The sequence below is a fragment of the Diplotaxodon limnothrissa genome, linkage group LG6, assembly GCF_057381915.1.
Source record: "Diplotaxodon limnothrissa isolate DT_005_m linkage group LG6, D_limnothrissa_male_GT1.1, whole genome shotgun sequence".
Classification (NCBI taxonomy): Eukaryota; Metazoa; Chordata; class Actinopteri; order Cichliformes; family Cichlidae; genus Diplotaxodon; species Diplotaxodon limnothrissa.
This window is the reverse complement of record NC_140601.1, coordinates 29925401-29940823: the sequence shown is the minus strand read 5'-3', so window position 1 is coordinate 29940823 and position 15423 is coordinate 29925401. Positions and strand designations below refer to the sequence as shown.

Here is a 15423-nt window from a genome sequence, read left to right as displayed (position 1 = left end):
GTTTTGTTCAGAAGAGATGGGGGAATCTTCCAGTGTTAACAATTTATCATTAAAATGTGAATTTTTAGAGATATACGACATGGATGACTTGTTGACTTAGAAGCCACGAATTCCCCAATATGCAAATTTGAATGCCTGAGGCCACATATATGATTGGCTGGCTGGGAAGCCGTGCAGGCCCTGATTTGTGGATTTGAATTCCTCAGCCCTCAGATATGATTGGCTGGCTTAGAAGCCATGAAGGCCCCAATATGCAAATTTGAATGCCTCAGGACACATATATGATTGGCTGGGAAACCGTGCAGGCCCTGATTTGAAAATTTGAATGTCTAAGTCCTCACAGAGGATTGGCTGCCTGGGGACCTGGCAGAAATATATAGAAATACTATGATTAAGCATAAATACTACATTTAGTAGAAATACTATGTTTTAGCACAAATACTATAAAAAGCAGAAATACTATAATTTAGCAGAAATACTATATTAAGCACAAATCCTATAAAAAGCAGAAATAGGATGATTAAGCATAAACACTACATTTAGTAGAAATACTATGTTTGAGCAAAAATCCTATAAAAAGCTGAAATACTATATTAGGCACAAATCCCATAAAAAGCAGAAATAGTATGATTAAGCATAAATACTACATTTAGTAGAAATACTATGTTTTAGCACAAATAGTATAAAAAGCAGAAATATTATAATTTAGCACAAATAGTATAAAAAGCAGAAATATTATAATTTAGCACAAATAGTATAAAAAGCAGAAATACTATAATTTAGTAGAAATACTATATTAAGCACAAATCCTATAAAAAGCAGAAATACTATATTAGGCACAAATCCTATAAAAAGCAGAAATACTATATTAGGCACAAATCCTATAAAAAGCAGAAATACTATGTTAGGCACAAATCCTATAAAAAGCAGAAATACTATATTTAGCAGAAATACTATATTAGGCACAAATCCTATGAAAAGCAGAAATAGTATGATTTAGCAGAATAGTAATAACTTACAAAATTACAAATATGGAGGCATATTGGAACACAAATGCACAGAGGGACACACAAACACAGGCTCTAATCCAGTCAACCAGTCTAACTATATTCAATTTAAATCCTACAATGACATGCTGCCAAATAAGGGCAGGGTCCTCTCTCTCCCACTAAACACACACACACACACACACACACACACACACACACACACACACACACACACACACACACACACACAGACAGACACAGAGGGAGAGAGCTGCCGAATTTAAATCCACCAATCAGAGTGGCTGTTTACGTTTTCCCGCCAAAACAGGTGCATCTTTTTACACACGCAGGACAGAGAGGCACAGGATTATTGCAGCCTATTTCTCATAGTGAGGACTCCCCTCAAACAAATGACCATAATTTCCTAACCGTAGGGGCTAGAGCGGTCATTCTTACACCGTTTTGTTCAGAAGAGATGGGGGAATCTTCCAGTGTTAACAATTTATCATTAAAATATGAATTATTAAAGATATTAGACTTCTAATGCACCATAACTGAGCAGAGCGAAGCAAAAACTGCCTTGACTTGCCCTCAAACAACGCTTTCTAACTCTAAATCTATTTGGAGTATCGATATCATTCTTTCACCGTAAGAGACAGCAGGCTTTGGTGAACAGTCATAGAAATTTTCAGGTCTCTGTGGAAATCAAACAAAAAGTTATGACGAGAGAAAAAAGTGGTTCATTTCCAGGGTTTGAAATCTGAAGAAATCTGAGCGAAGGACAAATTTCCTACCCTCAAACAAGTCCAACTCATTTCAGAACGGTAATACGTGAGAAAGAAATTCTTGAATTGTGAGCGTCAGGGGTGTCTGAAGATATTCGGGGACAAGCCTCATGTCTTAAAGTCGCTTCGTTAAGGAGATATGACGATTCGAATATGCCTCTCATTACAGAAATCCAGCGATGATTTTGAACAAGCTCTCCATTGACTTTATATGGAGAGTTTTGAGACCTTGTGTTGGTCTGAGGAGATTTGCCAAAATTCTATAAATCCCACAACAATGATAGTGACATTTTCTGAAAGCCAGCAAAAATACCTACGTTTTGATGTATAATTTGTGGAAGTTGAGTGAAAATTGAGCAAGTAGCAAACAGTTGTTCGGACATGAAGTGAAAATTGCAAAACCTTCAGTGTCACACTGGAAGCCAAGAGCATAGCAACCATAACAACGCATGTATTTTGTGAAAAATCACAATTTTGCAACTCAAAACTTTAAGAGGCATAAAAGTAAAACGGTAAAATATTTGAAAAAGCTGAAACATACATGAATAGCCCAATAATTTGTGAACATTTTAAAATTTGAATGGTTGTTCTAGGTGAAAATTTGAGGAAGTAGTTAAGTTTCAAAAACAAGCAAAATTTAGCAGAATTGCTGAAGTTTCCCATTAATTTCAATGGGACAAATTAAAGGAAAAAAGTGGAATATTTTAAAAAGTATAATAGTTAAAAATACCAAAAGATATAGCCGGAAAGAGCAAAAATAGCAGAATAGTTTAAAATTTGAATGGTGAAAATCGGCTGAAAATTGTGGAAGTAGTTAAGTGCCAAAAAGTGTACGGAAGCAACTAGAACTAGAAAAATTTGCATTTCCTGCGAAAATGCTGTGTGGATGCCTTAACGCTGAAGATGTCTGCTGAAAAAAGCTGAAAAAGTTGAAAAAAAAAACAAAAAACATTGCCCTGAGCAGGATTCGAACCTGGCCCTTCTGGTCTAAAGGCGGCAATTCACCTCACTGCACCAAACTCATTCACACAAAGAAGAGGTGGAGAGAGTGACAATTGTGGTGAAATTAGCAGAAGCTGCTTAGAATTGTGCTGATAAGAGGTGAAAAAGCTAAACATTTGGCAGAAAAGAGGTGAATCAGAAGAATTTCTGCTGAAAAGAGGCAAAGAAGCAAAAAGATGAGCTGAAAAGAGGTGTAGAAGCAGAAGTACTTGCTGAAGATGGCTGTATGTGTAATGACACACTGGAGAGCAGTGACACACAAGAAAGCAGAGCGCATGCAAGCAGGGAACATGTGTAGCAACTGTCACAGGTAGGATTCAAACCTCTGCCACCGGGTCTCACGGCAGATGCCCTACCCTCTGAGCCAAATGAGTTCTGGTCACAAGCAAAGATATGATGAGAGGGACAATGTGCACTGTGGAGCAGAAGCTCAAATTAGCAGAAAAGAGGTGAAGAGGAAGAACTTTGTTGTGAAATGAGGTAAAGAAACTGAAATTTGTGCTTAAAACAAGTGAAAAAGCTGAACTCTGAAATCCTGCTAAAACAGCAGAAGAGGCTGACATTTTTCAGCTACTCATTGAGCCAAACTGGTTCTCACGTAACTGAAAAAAGGTGGAAAAGCTTACAATTCTAATGAAAACAGCAGAAGAGGCTGAGATTTGTGCTGATAAGAGGTGAAAATGCTGAACCAATCAGAGGTACTGCTTCTGTCTGCTTCATCAGGCTGTGTACTTGTATGTATTTCTGCCATAGACTGTTAACAAGAATGTGAGGTCCATATTAGAAAAGCTGCTAAAATCATAAAACTTTGCAGAATTGTAATAAATTATCAATATGAATTACCGGTCTGTGATAGTGTATAAATTTGTACTCAAAAACTAGGTGGGATAGAAGCATAATTCTTGCACTGGGTGAATCAGCGGACTTTGGTGTACTTTGACTACGATTTACATAGCTCTTTGTATCTCCGTCGCGGAGACATGACGAGAGAAGAAATGGCTTAATTTTCGGAGTTTGAAAAAATGAGAGGAGGACAGATTTCCACCCCTCAAACATGTTTTTGCAGAAACACTGTAATTTCGCTTAAATAGTATGAAATAGCAGTAATACTATGATTTGGCAGAAATACTACTTTTTAGCACAAATACTATTGTACAGAATGGTGTACGTCAGTTTAATGCTGGGTGGTGCTGCAATAGTAACTATCCTCGGTCAGAAGGAGAGGCTGACATCCAGGGATTAGATTACCACAGGTGGAGTTTATTGGCGGTCAGATGGATGGTACAGGGAGGCATGGCATACAGTAGGAGGATGTGGAGAGGTGATATGGTGTGGTTTCTATGATTAAGAACACTGGCAACAAATTCCTCCACTACAAATCAGTCTGATACCACTTCTTACAGGGTTCACGTTTACTAAGGCACTACCCAAAAGGCGCCACAAGAGGGCACTCCAACACAAGAGATGACCTATTTACACTGTAAACACCCCCTACTTAGCCACTACATACTACAGTGATATTACAGTATACAAATTCACACAAATACTATGATTTGGCAGAAATACTATGACTTAGTAGTAATACTATAACATAACAGTTCAATGTTCTTGCACAAATACCACAATATGGCAGAAATACTATGTTTTAGCATAAATACTGTGATTTGGTATAAATACTACGATTTGGCACACATACTATATTCCGCAGATACACTATAACATAACAGATATTCTACGACTTAGTAGTAATACTATAACATAACAGAATTATTAATTGGGCACAAATACCACAATTTGGCAAAAATACTATGATTGGGTACAAATACTATGATTTGGCAATAATACTGCATTTTAACACAACTACTGAGATTTGATTGAAATACTATGATTTAGAAGAAATACTATTACTCCATACAAATACGATGCTTTGGGACAAATACTATGTTTGGGTTCCAATACTATGATGTGCAACAAATACTATGATTTGGCACAAGTACTATGATTTAGTACAAATACTATGATTTGGCAGAAATACTATGCCTTAGTAGTAATACTATAACATAAGAGATATACTATGGTTTTGCAGACAAACCAAGTTTTCTGCACAAATACCATGATTTGGAACAAATGCTATGATTTAGCAGAAATACTAAGATTGGGTACAAATACTATGATTTGGCAATAATACTGCGTTTTAACAACAACTACTGAGATTTGATTGAAATACTATGACTCCATACAAATACGATGCTTTGGCACAAATACTATGATTTGGCAGAAATACTATGACTTAGTAGTAATACTATAACATAACAGATTTCCTAAAAAAAACTATGAAATTGCAGTAATTCTTTGACTTGGCAGAGATACTACGTTTTAGTACAAATACTATAACAACGCAGAAATACTATGACTTAGTAGTAATACTATAACATAACAGTTCAATGTTCTTGCACAAATGCCACAATATGGCAGAAATACTATGTTTTAGCACAAATACTGTGATTTGGTATAAATACTACGATTTGGCACAAATACTATATTCCGCAGATACACTATAACATAACAGATATTCTACAACTTAGTAGTAATACTATAACATAACAGAATTATTAATTGGGCACAAATACCACAATTTGGCAAAAATACTATGATTTGGCACAAATACAATGACATGGCAAAAATACTATGCCTTAGTAGTAATACTATAACATAAGGGATATACTATGGTTTTGCAGACATACTATGTTTTTGCACAAATACCATGATTTGGCACAAATGCTATGATTTAGCAGAAATACTATGAATGGGTACAAATACTATGATTTTGCAATAATACTGCGTTTTAACAACAACTACTGAGATTTGATTGAAATACTATGATTTAGAAGAAATACTATGACTCCATACAAATACGATGCTTTGGCACAAATACTATGATTTGGCACAAGTACTATCATTTAGTACAAATAATGTGATTGGGCAGAAGTACTATGTTTCAGTACAAATACTATGATTTGGCAGGAATACTCTGATTTAGCAGAAATACTATGTTTTAACATAAATACTATCTTTTGGCAGAAATTCCTGCTAAAAAGGACTATTTCTGCTTTTTAGCAGAAATACTGTAATTTGGCATAAATACTATAATTTGGTATAAATACTGTCATTTGGCACATATAATATATTCAGCACATATACTATAACATAACAGAAATATTATGATTTGGCCCCAAAACCATGATTTTGCACAAATACCATGATTTGGCAAATATACTATGATTTTTCAAAAAATACTATGATTTAGCAGAAGTACTAAGATGTAGTAGAAGTACTTTGCTTTAGCAGAAATACTATGATTGAGGAGTAATACCTAAACATAGGAGAAATATTGATACACAGACACACATACACAGACAGTAAAGGGAACAGGAGCTGTGGAGAGTCTGGGCTTGGTATATGTAGGTCAGTTAAATTAGCTGCACCTGCTGTAGTCAGCCCTTACACACGCAGACACAGAGAGAGGTGTGAGTTTTCTTCAGTGTATTTCTGACATTCAGGATTCCCCTCGAACAAATGGCCATAATTTCCTAACCGTAGAGGCTAGAACGGTCATTCAGACATTGTTTTGTTCAGAAGATATGGGGGAATCTTCAGGTCTTCATAATTCAGAGATAAAATATAAATTATTAAAGATATATGACTTGTAATACACTGTAACTGAGTAGAGGCGAAGCAAAAACTGCCTTGACTTGCTCTCAAACAACCTTTGGTAACTCTAAATCTATATGGAGCATCAAAATCATTCTTTCACCGTAAGAAACAGCAGGCTTTGGTGAACAGTCATGGAAATTTTCAGGGCTCTGTGGAAATCCATCAAAAAGATATGATGAGAGAAAAAAGTGACTCATTTCCAGAATTTGAAATCTGATGAAATCTGAGCGAGGGACAAATTTCCTACCCTCAAACAAGTCTAACTCATCTCAGAACGGTAATAGGTGAGAAAATAATTCTTGAATTGTGAGCATCAGGAGTGTCTGAAGATATACCGGGACAAGCCTCATGTCTTAACTTCGCTTCGTTAAGGAGATATGACAATTTGAAAATGCCTCTCATTAGAGAAATCCAGCGGTGATTTTGAACAAACTCTCCATTGAGTTTATATGGAGAGTTTTCTGACTTTGTGTTACTCTGAGGAGATTTGCAAAATAACTATGAGTCCCACAACAATGATAGGGACATTTTCTGAAAGCCAGCAAAAATACCTACGTTTTGGTGTATAATCTGTGGGGCTTGAGTGGAAATTGAGCGAGTAGCAAGAAGTTGTTTGGACATGAAGAGAAAATTCAAACAGTTTCACTGTCCCCTCTGAGTTAATTGCATAGCAACCATAGCAACGCATGTATTTTCTGAAAAATCACAATTTTGCAACTGAAGACTTAAAGAGAGATAAGATGAAAACAGTAGAAGATCTGAAAAAGCTGAATCATACAGGAATAGCCCAATCATTTGAGAACGTTTTAAAGTTTGAATGGAGTTTCTAGGTGAAAGTATGAGGCAGTAGTTAAGTTTCAAAGACAAGAAAGTTTTAGCAGAATTGTGGAAGTTTCCCATTCATTTCAATGGGACAAATTAAAGGAAAAAAGTGTAATATTTTAAAAAGTATAATAGTAATAAACACCAAAAGTCATAGCCGGCATAAGCAGAAAGAGCAGAACAGTTTAGAGTTTGAACGGTGAAAATAGCACAAAAATTGTGGAAGTAGATCCACGGCGAAAAGTGTACGGAAACACCCGGAATAATAAAGAATAAAGAGAAACAGGAACTCAATAGTGTGGATGCCTATTAAGGCATCCACACAATAAAGTATAAAGAATAAAGAGAAACAGGAACTCAATAGTGTGGATGCTTAAAGCATCCACACAATTAAAGTGTGTCATTAAAGACTCAGCAGCGTTTCACCACTTTGATGCTTTTCTTGTTGTGAACAGAATATGTGAGGAGCCTGCCTCTGCAGAGCCTCATTTATGGAAGGATGACATCACCACGTGGCCGGTGAGGGGCCACCGCTGCCTCGTTCATTCTTCATTTTTCTGTTGCTACTCTGTGTTCACTTGCATCTGAACCACATTTTATATTAATTTTCCTTTTTCTTTTTTTTTTCCTTTTTTTTTGGTTTTACCTGTGCTGCTGTCAGATCTGTACATATCCAAAGAAGTGGAGTCACACAGGCTACAGACACATGGACTGTAACATCAAAGGACGGCCCTGCTGCATAGGAACTAAGGGCAGGTGCGAAACATGTGTTTGCTAAAGCGCTTTGCTACTCTGAGGTCATCTGTTTTAAATAAATAAATAACATTTTATTTATTTATGTATTTATTTGTAGATGTGAAATCGCAACCAGAGAGTATTGCACTTTCATGCATGGTTACTTCCACGAGGAAGCCACCCTCTGCTCACAGGTATTGTGTGTGCATGATGATGAGTGTGTGTGTCTTTTTCTTTAGTATGTTTCTGACTGCAGTGTTGTTACACAGGTCCACTGTCTGGATGATGTGTGCGGCTTGCTGCCCTTCCTTAATCCTGACGTTCCCGATCAAGTCTACCGTCTCTGGCTCTCTCTCTTCCTACATGCTGGGTACGCACTTCCCCCTGCAGCAACGTCCTAAGACAAAGATTTATTTTTCCTGTGGTCATGTTTTATGGCTATGTTGCACAGATCTTTTAATTTCTGACACGTCTATCTATGAATGAGCTATTTCAGCTGAATGTAGCATTGATGATATATTGTGAGACTGTGTAATATGCCATGACAAAGCCTTTTACACAGTCAATGAACTGTTTCATTAATTTGCTATGAGTGATTACTTAATGCAGTTTCACTGTGTCAGCATCCTTGAGGATTCAAAACTAATGAAACATTTCTAATTGAGGACCCAGTGCTCGTGAGACGTTCGCTCACATGAGAACTGTAATACTAATACCAGGCAGGCACAAGGGATTTCCCTCAGATGTAACCCTTTAAAAGCAGGCGAGCAAACAAGCCAAAGGAGCTTAATGGGGGAAAAAAAAAAAATCCTAAATGCATATTTGTGATAATGCAGTGGTGGAAAGGAGTTTTAGTTACCAGTGATAACCTTTGTTTGTGTGTGTGTGTGTGTGTGTGTGTGTGTGTGTGTAGGCTTTTACACTGCGTGGTGTCCGTAGTGTTCCAGATGACCATACTGAGGGACCTGGAGAAGCTGGCAGGTTGGCTTCGCATCTCCATCATTTACATGTTGAGTGGGATCACTGGTAACCTCGCCTCTGCCCTCTTCCTGCCCTACAGAGCCGAGGTGAGTTCGTCACATATATGTAAATACACATTAATACACTTTTTTTTTTCTCTGAAAGTTTCAAGGCACACAGGATGTGAAGTTTTGTGCACTTAAGCTTTTTAAATTCATTTGTCTGAAAGTTTATGTTAAACCTTCAGTTAAGTGTCCTTGGTAAGTGAATATTCCAGTCGCATCCGCTATAAGGAAACTCTGTTTAATCTGTTAAGTCTGTATATGTGGGGCACTTGGGGCTCAGGAGCAAATCGCCCACTAAATAGAAGGTCTGGTTCGATCCAGCCCACATGCCAGTGTGTCCTTGGACACGATGCTGAAGAAAGAAAAAACAGCTTTTCACACACTTTGTTCTAAACACCAACATATCTGAGTTGCAGTGACTTTTGACAGGATTGGATGTACTTCTGTTGATTAAGCACTCACACTTGACACACACAGGTACTTTCACACTGTCAAATTTCTGCGATGTAAAATCAGACATTGTATATACTTATGTGCTTTCTTCCTCATTTACCCCCTAAATTATCTAAAGGGAGAAACCGTCATGCTGTTTCACTTCATGTATTTCTCGCTACACTATAATCTGAGTTCAGGTCTAAATGTCACCTGTGTGAGCTCCAGCTCTCGTTAGTTTTGTGTTACATTCTTATTTGAATTGCAGTTTCTGTGCCTGCTGTCTAAACTCTGTGGCTTAGCTCAGCTTAGTTGAGTTCACTCACTGGACGAGGGTTTCTCCTGTTGGGGATTGTCAGGGGTAGACATTTGTTCAAACACAAGTAAGAGAAATGAGACAACTGCAGACCGACTCAGAGTGTAATTAGAAAACGTGCGCACGGGTGAATGTCTCTGAGAAGACACCCACACGGGTGAATGTCTCTGAGAAGACAAAACACACCGAGCACAGGCTTGCTTGCTTTATTTATAAGGCAAAAATGGGTTACATAGTACTTCCTCTTTTAACTGTCAGGGAAGAGGTTAAACATTAAATCAACTTATCTGATCTTTCACACACTGGGATAAGAATACAGAAGTATATCATGCTTTATCTGACATCACAGACACTGAAGGAAAAGAATGCATCATTATATCATGCTGTCAAACATCTCAGACACTGAGGTAAGGAATGCATCAGTTTTCCTTTAACAATAGACTTGGTTAGGTGATTCTTCAACAATAGGCTTGGTTATGTGAAAATATATGAACACACAAAATATAAGGCATACTTGGTTAGAATATAAGGCACACTTGATTATATTGTATTATAGAGATTTGGTTATAATGTATAATGTAGAAAATCTCTAACATTTCCCTCCTGATGTTAATATATTTCACAGGTTTATATCAATGCATAGTCACTTGTTAAATCACATTTTCAACTTGCATGTCATTCAGTGAAGTATCTAAACATCAGCTCCTAATAAGAATAGAAATTCTCCACTCTGTCCTCTATGTTTAGCATATCATACTGGCGAAAGGGATCCTCAACATTTCTCTGGATCAAGACATAATTTCCTAAAGTATGGTTAAACATATTCATCACCATGCGTTTCAGACAAGGGATAATGCAAGCAGCAAAAATGCAAAATAGAAACATCATAGTACATAGGGCCAACAGGCCTTTAATCAGCAAAGATTTCCAGGAGCCGTTCAGCAACCAGTCCCACCAGCCTTGCTCATTGGTTACGTAGTCCTGTTGCTGAGCGTCTCTTAGTTGTTTCAGAACATTCAAAGCATTTGTCATGTTTAATGAGTGTATGTTGTCAGGTATGTAAGTACAACATGTCTTGTTAAACAATATGCAGAGACCTCCTTTCTCTGCAAGAACAATGTCCAAAGCTACTCGGTGTTGCATGACAGTGATGCGGATTGCATCAATTTCTTCATTCTGTGATTTGTCAATGCGGGCAGAAGCGTTCAAAAACAGTCCAAAGCGATAGTCTAAAGTCTCTATTCGTAGTGCGTGCTTTCCTACTCCTGTCCAAGGAAACAGAGCGTGGATTACCTTCTCGCCGGTGTTCCAGAGTTTGAAGTTCTCTGGCACGTCTGTTGATTTAGGTTGACTGTCCCATACCCTACTCCTCCATAGGTTGCGTTGCAGTTGCTGGTATGGCCCAGGGGGTGGCGTCCTTGCCCTGCCGCTTGGTAGAAGCACAGAGGATGCCACTTCTCTGTATGGGTCATAAAAACAGGGAAAGGGACAGAAGCATTTCTGTTTTTTACTGTCATATCTACCCAGAATTTGTCGTCACAGGTTCCATCCTTCAGGCCTTTTGCACCTGGGAGTGAAGCTTTCATGCCGATTGCAAAGTGTTGTCTTCCAATGCTGGCAAAACTTGCTGCACATTCACTTTGCCAGTGACTGTCCATTATGCGACCATATATGGTGGGGTAGACTGAAGTTGAAGGCATGTGAGAACAGACATAACATTCTTTTTCTTCTATGGTGTTGTATAGGTATCGGTACCAGGCATTGTTCATCCAAGGGTGGATGTGATCTTGGGTCATCTCAGTTAGATGGGAATTGTCATGGGTCCACCTCTTGAGACGGGGAATAGTTGGTGTTATTCTGTGGGCTCTTCCAGGTATCAGCCAGAAGAGCATCACCCCTAAGATGACGCCGGCCACCAGACAGATCAGGCGGCACATGAACCGTTTCAGCAGTTTTATGCAAAGATTTTGGAAGGACTGGTTTGCCATTACACATCATGAGGTTGTCTTTTAATTCTGCTCCATCTCTCAACCAAGATTTTTGTTCACTCAGTGATGCTGTTTTCTGCTTCTGGGGTCCATTGTATTTTGTCTTTTAATGCTAGGTCTTTACCATAAATGAGGTTCTGTAGTGGCTGGGCCAGCAGTGCATACTCTGGAATCCAGCATCTACAGAAATTGCACAGACCTAAATAACTCATCATTTGTTGTTTAGTAATTGGCTTTGGAGCATTTTGTACAGCTACTTTTCTGCTGTCTAACAGCTGCCTGCCTTGTCCTGTCAGTTTGTGGCCAAGGTATGTCACTTCCTGGCTCCACAACTGCAATTTATGCTGTGATACTTTATGGCCTTGCTCTGCGAGATGTTGCAAAACTATCAGTGTGTTTGCTTTGCACTCATCCTGTGTATGGCCTGTAATCAATATATCATCTACATACAGCAGGAATTGCCCTGGAGCAGGGAGGGAGCAAGATGACATTGATTTTCTTTAGAGCTTCTGCATACAGTGTTGGGCTATTTTGGTTTCACAGGCCTTCTGGCCCTGATGCTGACCTAACTATCAGAGTGTCATTAGAGAATCTCATTTTCACTTGAGGCATTTTTAAATACCTTCTAGTTTTTCAAAGAATTCACACGTCTTACATATTTCAAACTTTGAAGTTTTTTGTTTTGTGTATATATATATATATATATATATATATATATATATTTTCCTAAACTTTGCATTGTTCATAGCTCACAGTTCTAAAACTGGGCATTTGTAAATCATATGCATTTGTAAATCATATGCCTAATCACTATGTGTCACCATAATCCACAAGTATTGGCACAAATTTGTTTCCAAACCAACAAAATAATCAAAAAACAAAAACAAACAAAAACATACATGAGTCAGGATACAAAAAGACAAAGAAAAATGCTGCCAGAAACAGAGCAGAAGTGTGAGGGGAAACTGAGCTCACAGACAGCTGCATGTGTTCGCTTTTAATAGCATGCAGCCTCTGTTCTAAAAAACCCAATAAATAAAAATAAAAGAAAATGTGTAACATGCTTATCAACTTAGCGGTGTCCACACATTTAATTCAGCTTCATAATCCTGCAGGTTTAGTTATTATCTTACAGGGTTTGGCTTATTAGTTGTTATTATAGATGTGCTCTGTATCTCAGTAATATTTATCTAGGATAAATGACAGGTTTTCAAGCAGGTTAAGTGCCTCTATGCACCTAATTGGTTTAGATATTGCTTTTATTTTCTTCATCTCATATTTCATTATACTGAGTTTGAGCAAACCTTTAAGCTTGATGCAGACTACTTCATAACAATTGTCCATCTCACATCATACTGGCTAAGATACTTCTTGTCAATATTAATATTATATTTTTTATTAATTATTATCATCTTTTTCTGTCTATATAATAACAATAGTATATCACAATATTTTATTAGTGTATATCACTATACTACTACTGAGCCAATTTAATAGTTAGGATCATCTTACTCGGCAAACAGATAATTTATAGTTCATCCAATCTCTACAAAATTTGCTTTTTCTCTGAACAGGTTTGTGCCTAGTTTTAGACTGGTCTTCTGTTTGCCTCATCTCAGATCCAACCTTCAGATTATTATATTTTATTTTGTATCCATCAGGGACTGTGAGTGAGCTGCAGTCTCACCCACCCTCCAGGATGGAAACATTTATCTTTTCACACACTTTCCTTGGCTGAACAATGACACAGCCTTAATCTACCTTATGCATCTCTCTTTTTTTTTTTTTATAGAAAAGGTCTTCATATGAATGATTTCCTTTTATTTATTTCATACAATCTGGGCATGATGGGTCATAAATGCACTGATTTTTGCCGCCACAGCCACTATCTCTATGTGACATAAAAGGGGATCGGTTAGATGCTGTTTTGTCACATGTCCTGAGGCTGATTTCACAATTATAGTGTTTTTTGAAAATGTTACATTTGGGACTTCTACAGTTAAAACAGATCTACACGCTCCTGTGTCCCAAAACATTTTTTAACTGCACACCTTTCACATATATTACAACTGTTGGCTTGTCTTCTGAACCTAACAGTAGTTGTTCTACATTGTAAACCTCCGCTTCATCTGTTTCACTTCCTTCCTCTCGTGCTAGTCATTCATCACTTTCCTGTTCCTGAATTACACTCCTGCAGTCTCGAGCAAAGTGCCCGTTTTTTTCCACAATTACAGCATTTAATCTCTCTTTTGTCCCTTCTTTGTCCTGCTTTTTACTTTCTTTTGACTTTTTTCCTCATATAGCTCTTTTTGCAAAGCGGTTTTTAAAGCATTTATTGACTCTGGGTTGCATTTGCCTTGCCAGGCTGGACAAGAAATTTTATGTGGATTTCTCCACCTATTTGCACTGACTCTTCCTGCGTTTTGACAGTTTTTTTCAAGCTTTTCTTCATCTGCTGTTAATTTTACTTTAGTTTTAGAATTACCCATTTTGAACTAATTACGTCAGAACTGTGACACCTTCTTTGGCATGAAAAAGTGGGAATGGGTTTTCAATAACAGGCTTCTACTCTCCCGCTATCCGAGAGAGCGGTTATTGATTTTACGTGATGAAGCACAACCCTTTTTCCACTTTAACCAATACGTGAGTGTACACAGGAAAACAGTTTTGAGAAGTGGTTCGACCGCTTATTGGGTCGTAAAAACAACTCACTCCTCTATTTCAACACAAACACAGCGCGTTTTTATAATTTTTATTGAGATTTTCCGTAGGCCTATTTCATGTAACACCTTCAACCTGTTCCGTTGCAGCCACTCCCAGAGCGACCAGAACTCGTTCCGTTACAGCTGCTACCCAGAGCAACCGGAACTTTTAATAGCGACTTCTAGAATTCGCTCTTGCCTGTTGTCTCTAAGTCCCTTCTGGACTGAGATCTGTCGGCGCTAACCAGGTTTACACTATTTTAAAGGAAAATCTCAATATCAACGTATTTTAGCGCTTGATGGAATGCAGTGTTTCATATTCACCTTACTGTGGCGCTGCATTTTTTGATCCGGTGCTCATCGGGTCCTGGAGCCGTGAAGGCCGAACGCTGACCGGAGATCGAATTCACGTGTCCGGGTTTTTCGTTTTACTGATCAGATTTCTTCCAGCGCAGGCGTCACGACGTCAGGATCCGATGGAGACCGTCTGTGGAAAACTAGACGTTAAAATAACAGTCAGTTCTCCGGCTACGAAGGACCAATTAAATGTCAGGGGTAGACATTTGTTCAAACACAAGTAAGAGAAATGAGACAACTGCAGACCGACTCAGAGTGTAATTAGAAAACGTGCGCACGGGTGAATGTCTCTGAGAAGACACCCACACGGGTGAATGTCTCTGAGAAGACAAAACACACCGAGCACAGGCTTGCTTGCTTTATTTATAAGGCAAAAATGGGTTACATAGTACTTCCTCTTTTAACTGTCAGGGAAGAGGTTAAACATTAAATCAACTTATCTGATCTTTCACACACTGGGATAAGAATACAGAAGTATATCATGCTTTATCTGACATCACAGACACTGAAGGAAAAGAATGCATCATTATATCATGCTGTCAAACATCTCAGACAC

The 15423-nt window shown here is 38.0% G+C and overlaps 1 protein-coding gene across 1 annotated transcript in view; it reads left to right on the top strand.

Moving 5' to 3' along the window:
* The window catches only part of LOC146630817 (inactive rhomboid protein 2-like), a 49464-nt gene that overhangs the window by 29806 nt on the left and 4235 nt on the right, over window positions 1-15423 (top strand). Inside the window, exons 13-17 of the mRNA XM_085354972.1 lie at window positions 7768-7831; window positions 7974-8068; window positions 8166-8241; window positions 8317-8417; window positions 8961-9114. Coding sequence (XP_085211098.1) covers window positions 7768-7831; window positions 7974-8068; window positions 8166-8241; window positions 8317-8417; window positions 8961-9114 — 490 coding nt within the window. The remainder of the gene's footprint in view (window positions 1-7767; window positions 7832-7973; window positions 8069-8165; window positions 8242-8316; window positions 8418-8960; window positions 9115-15423) is intronic.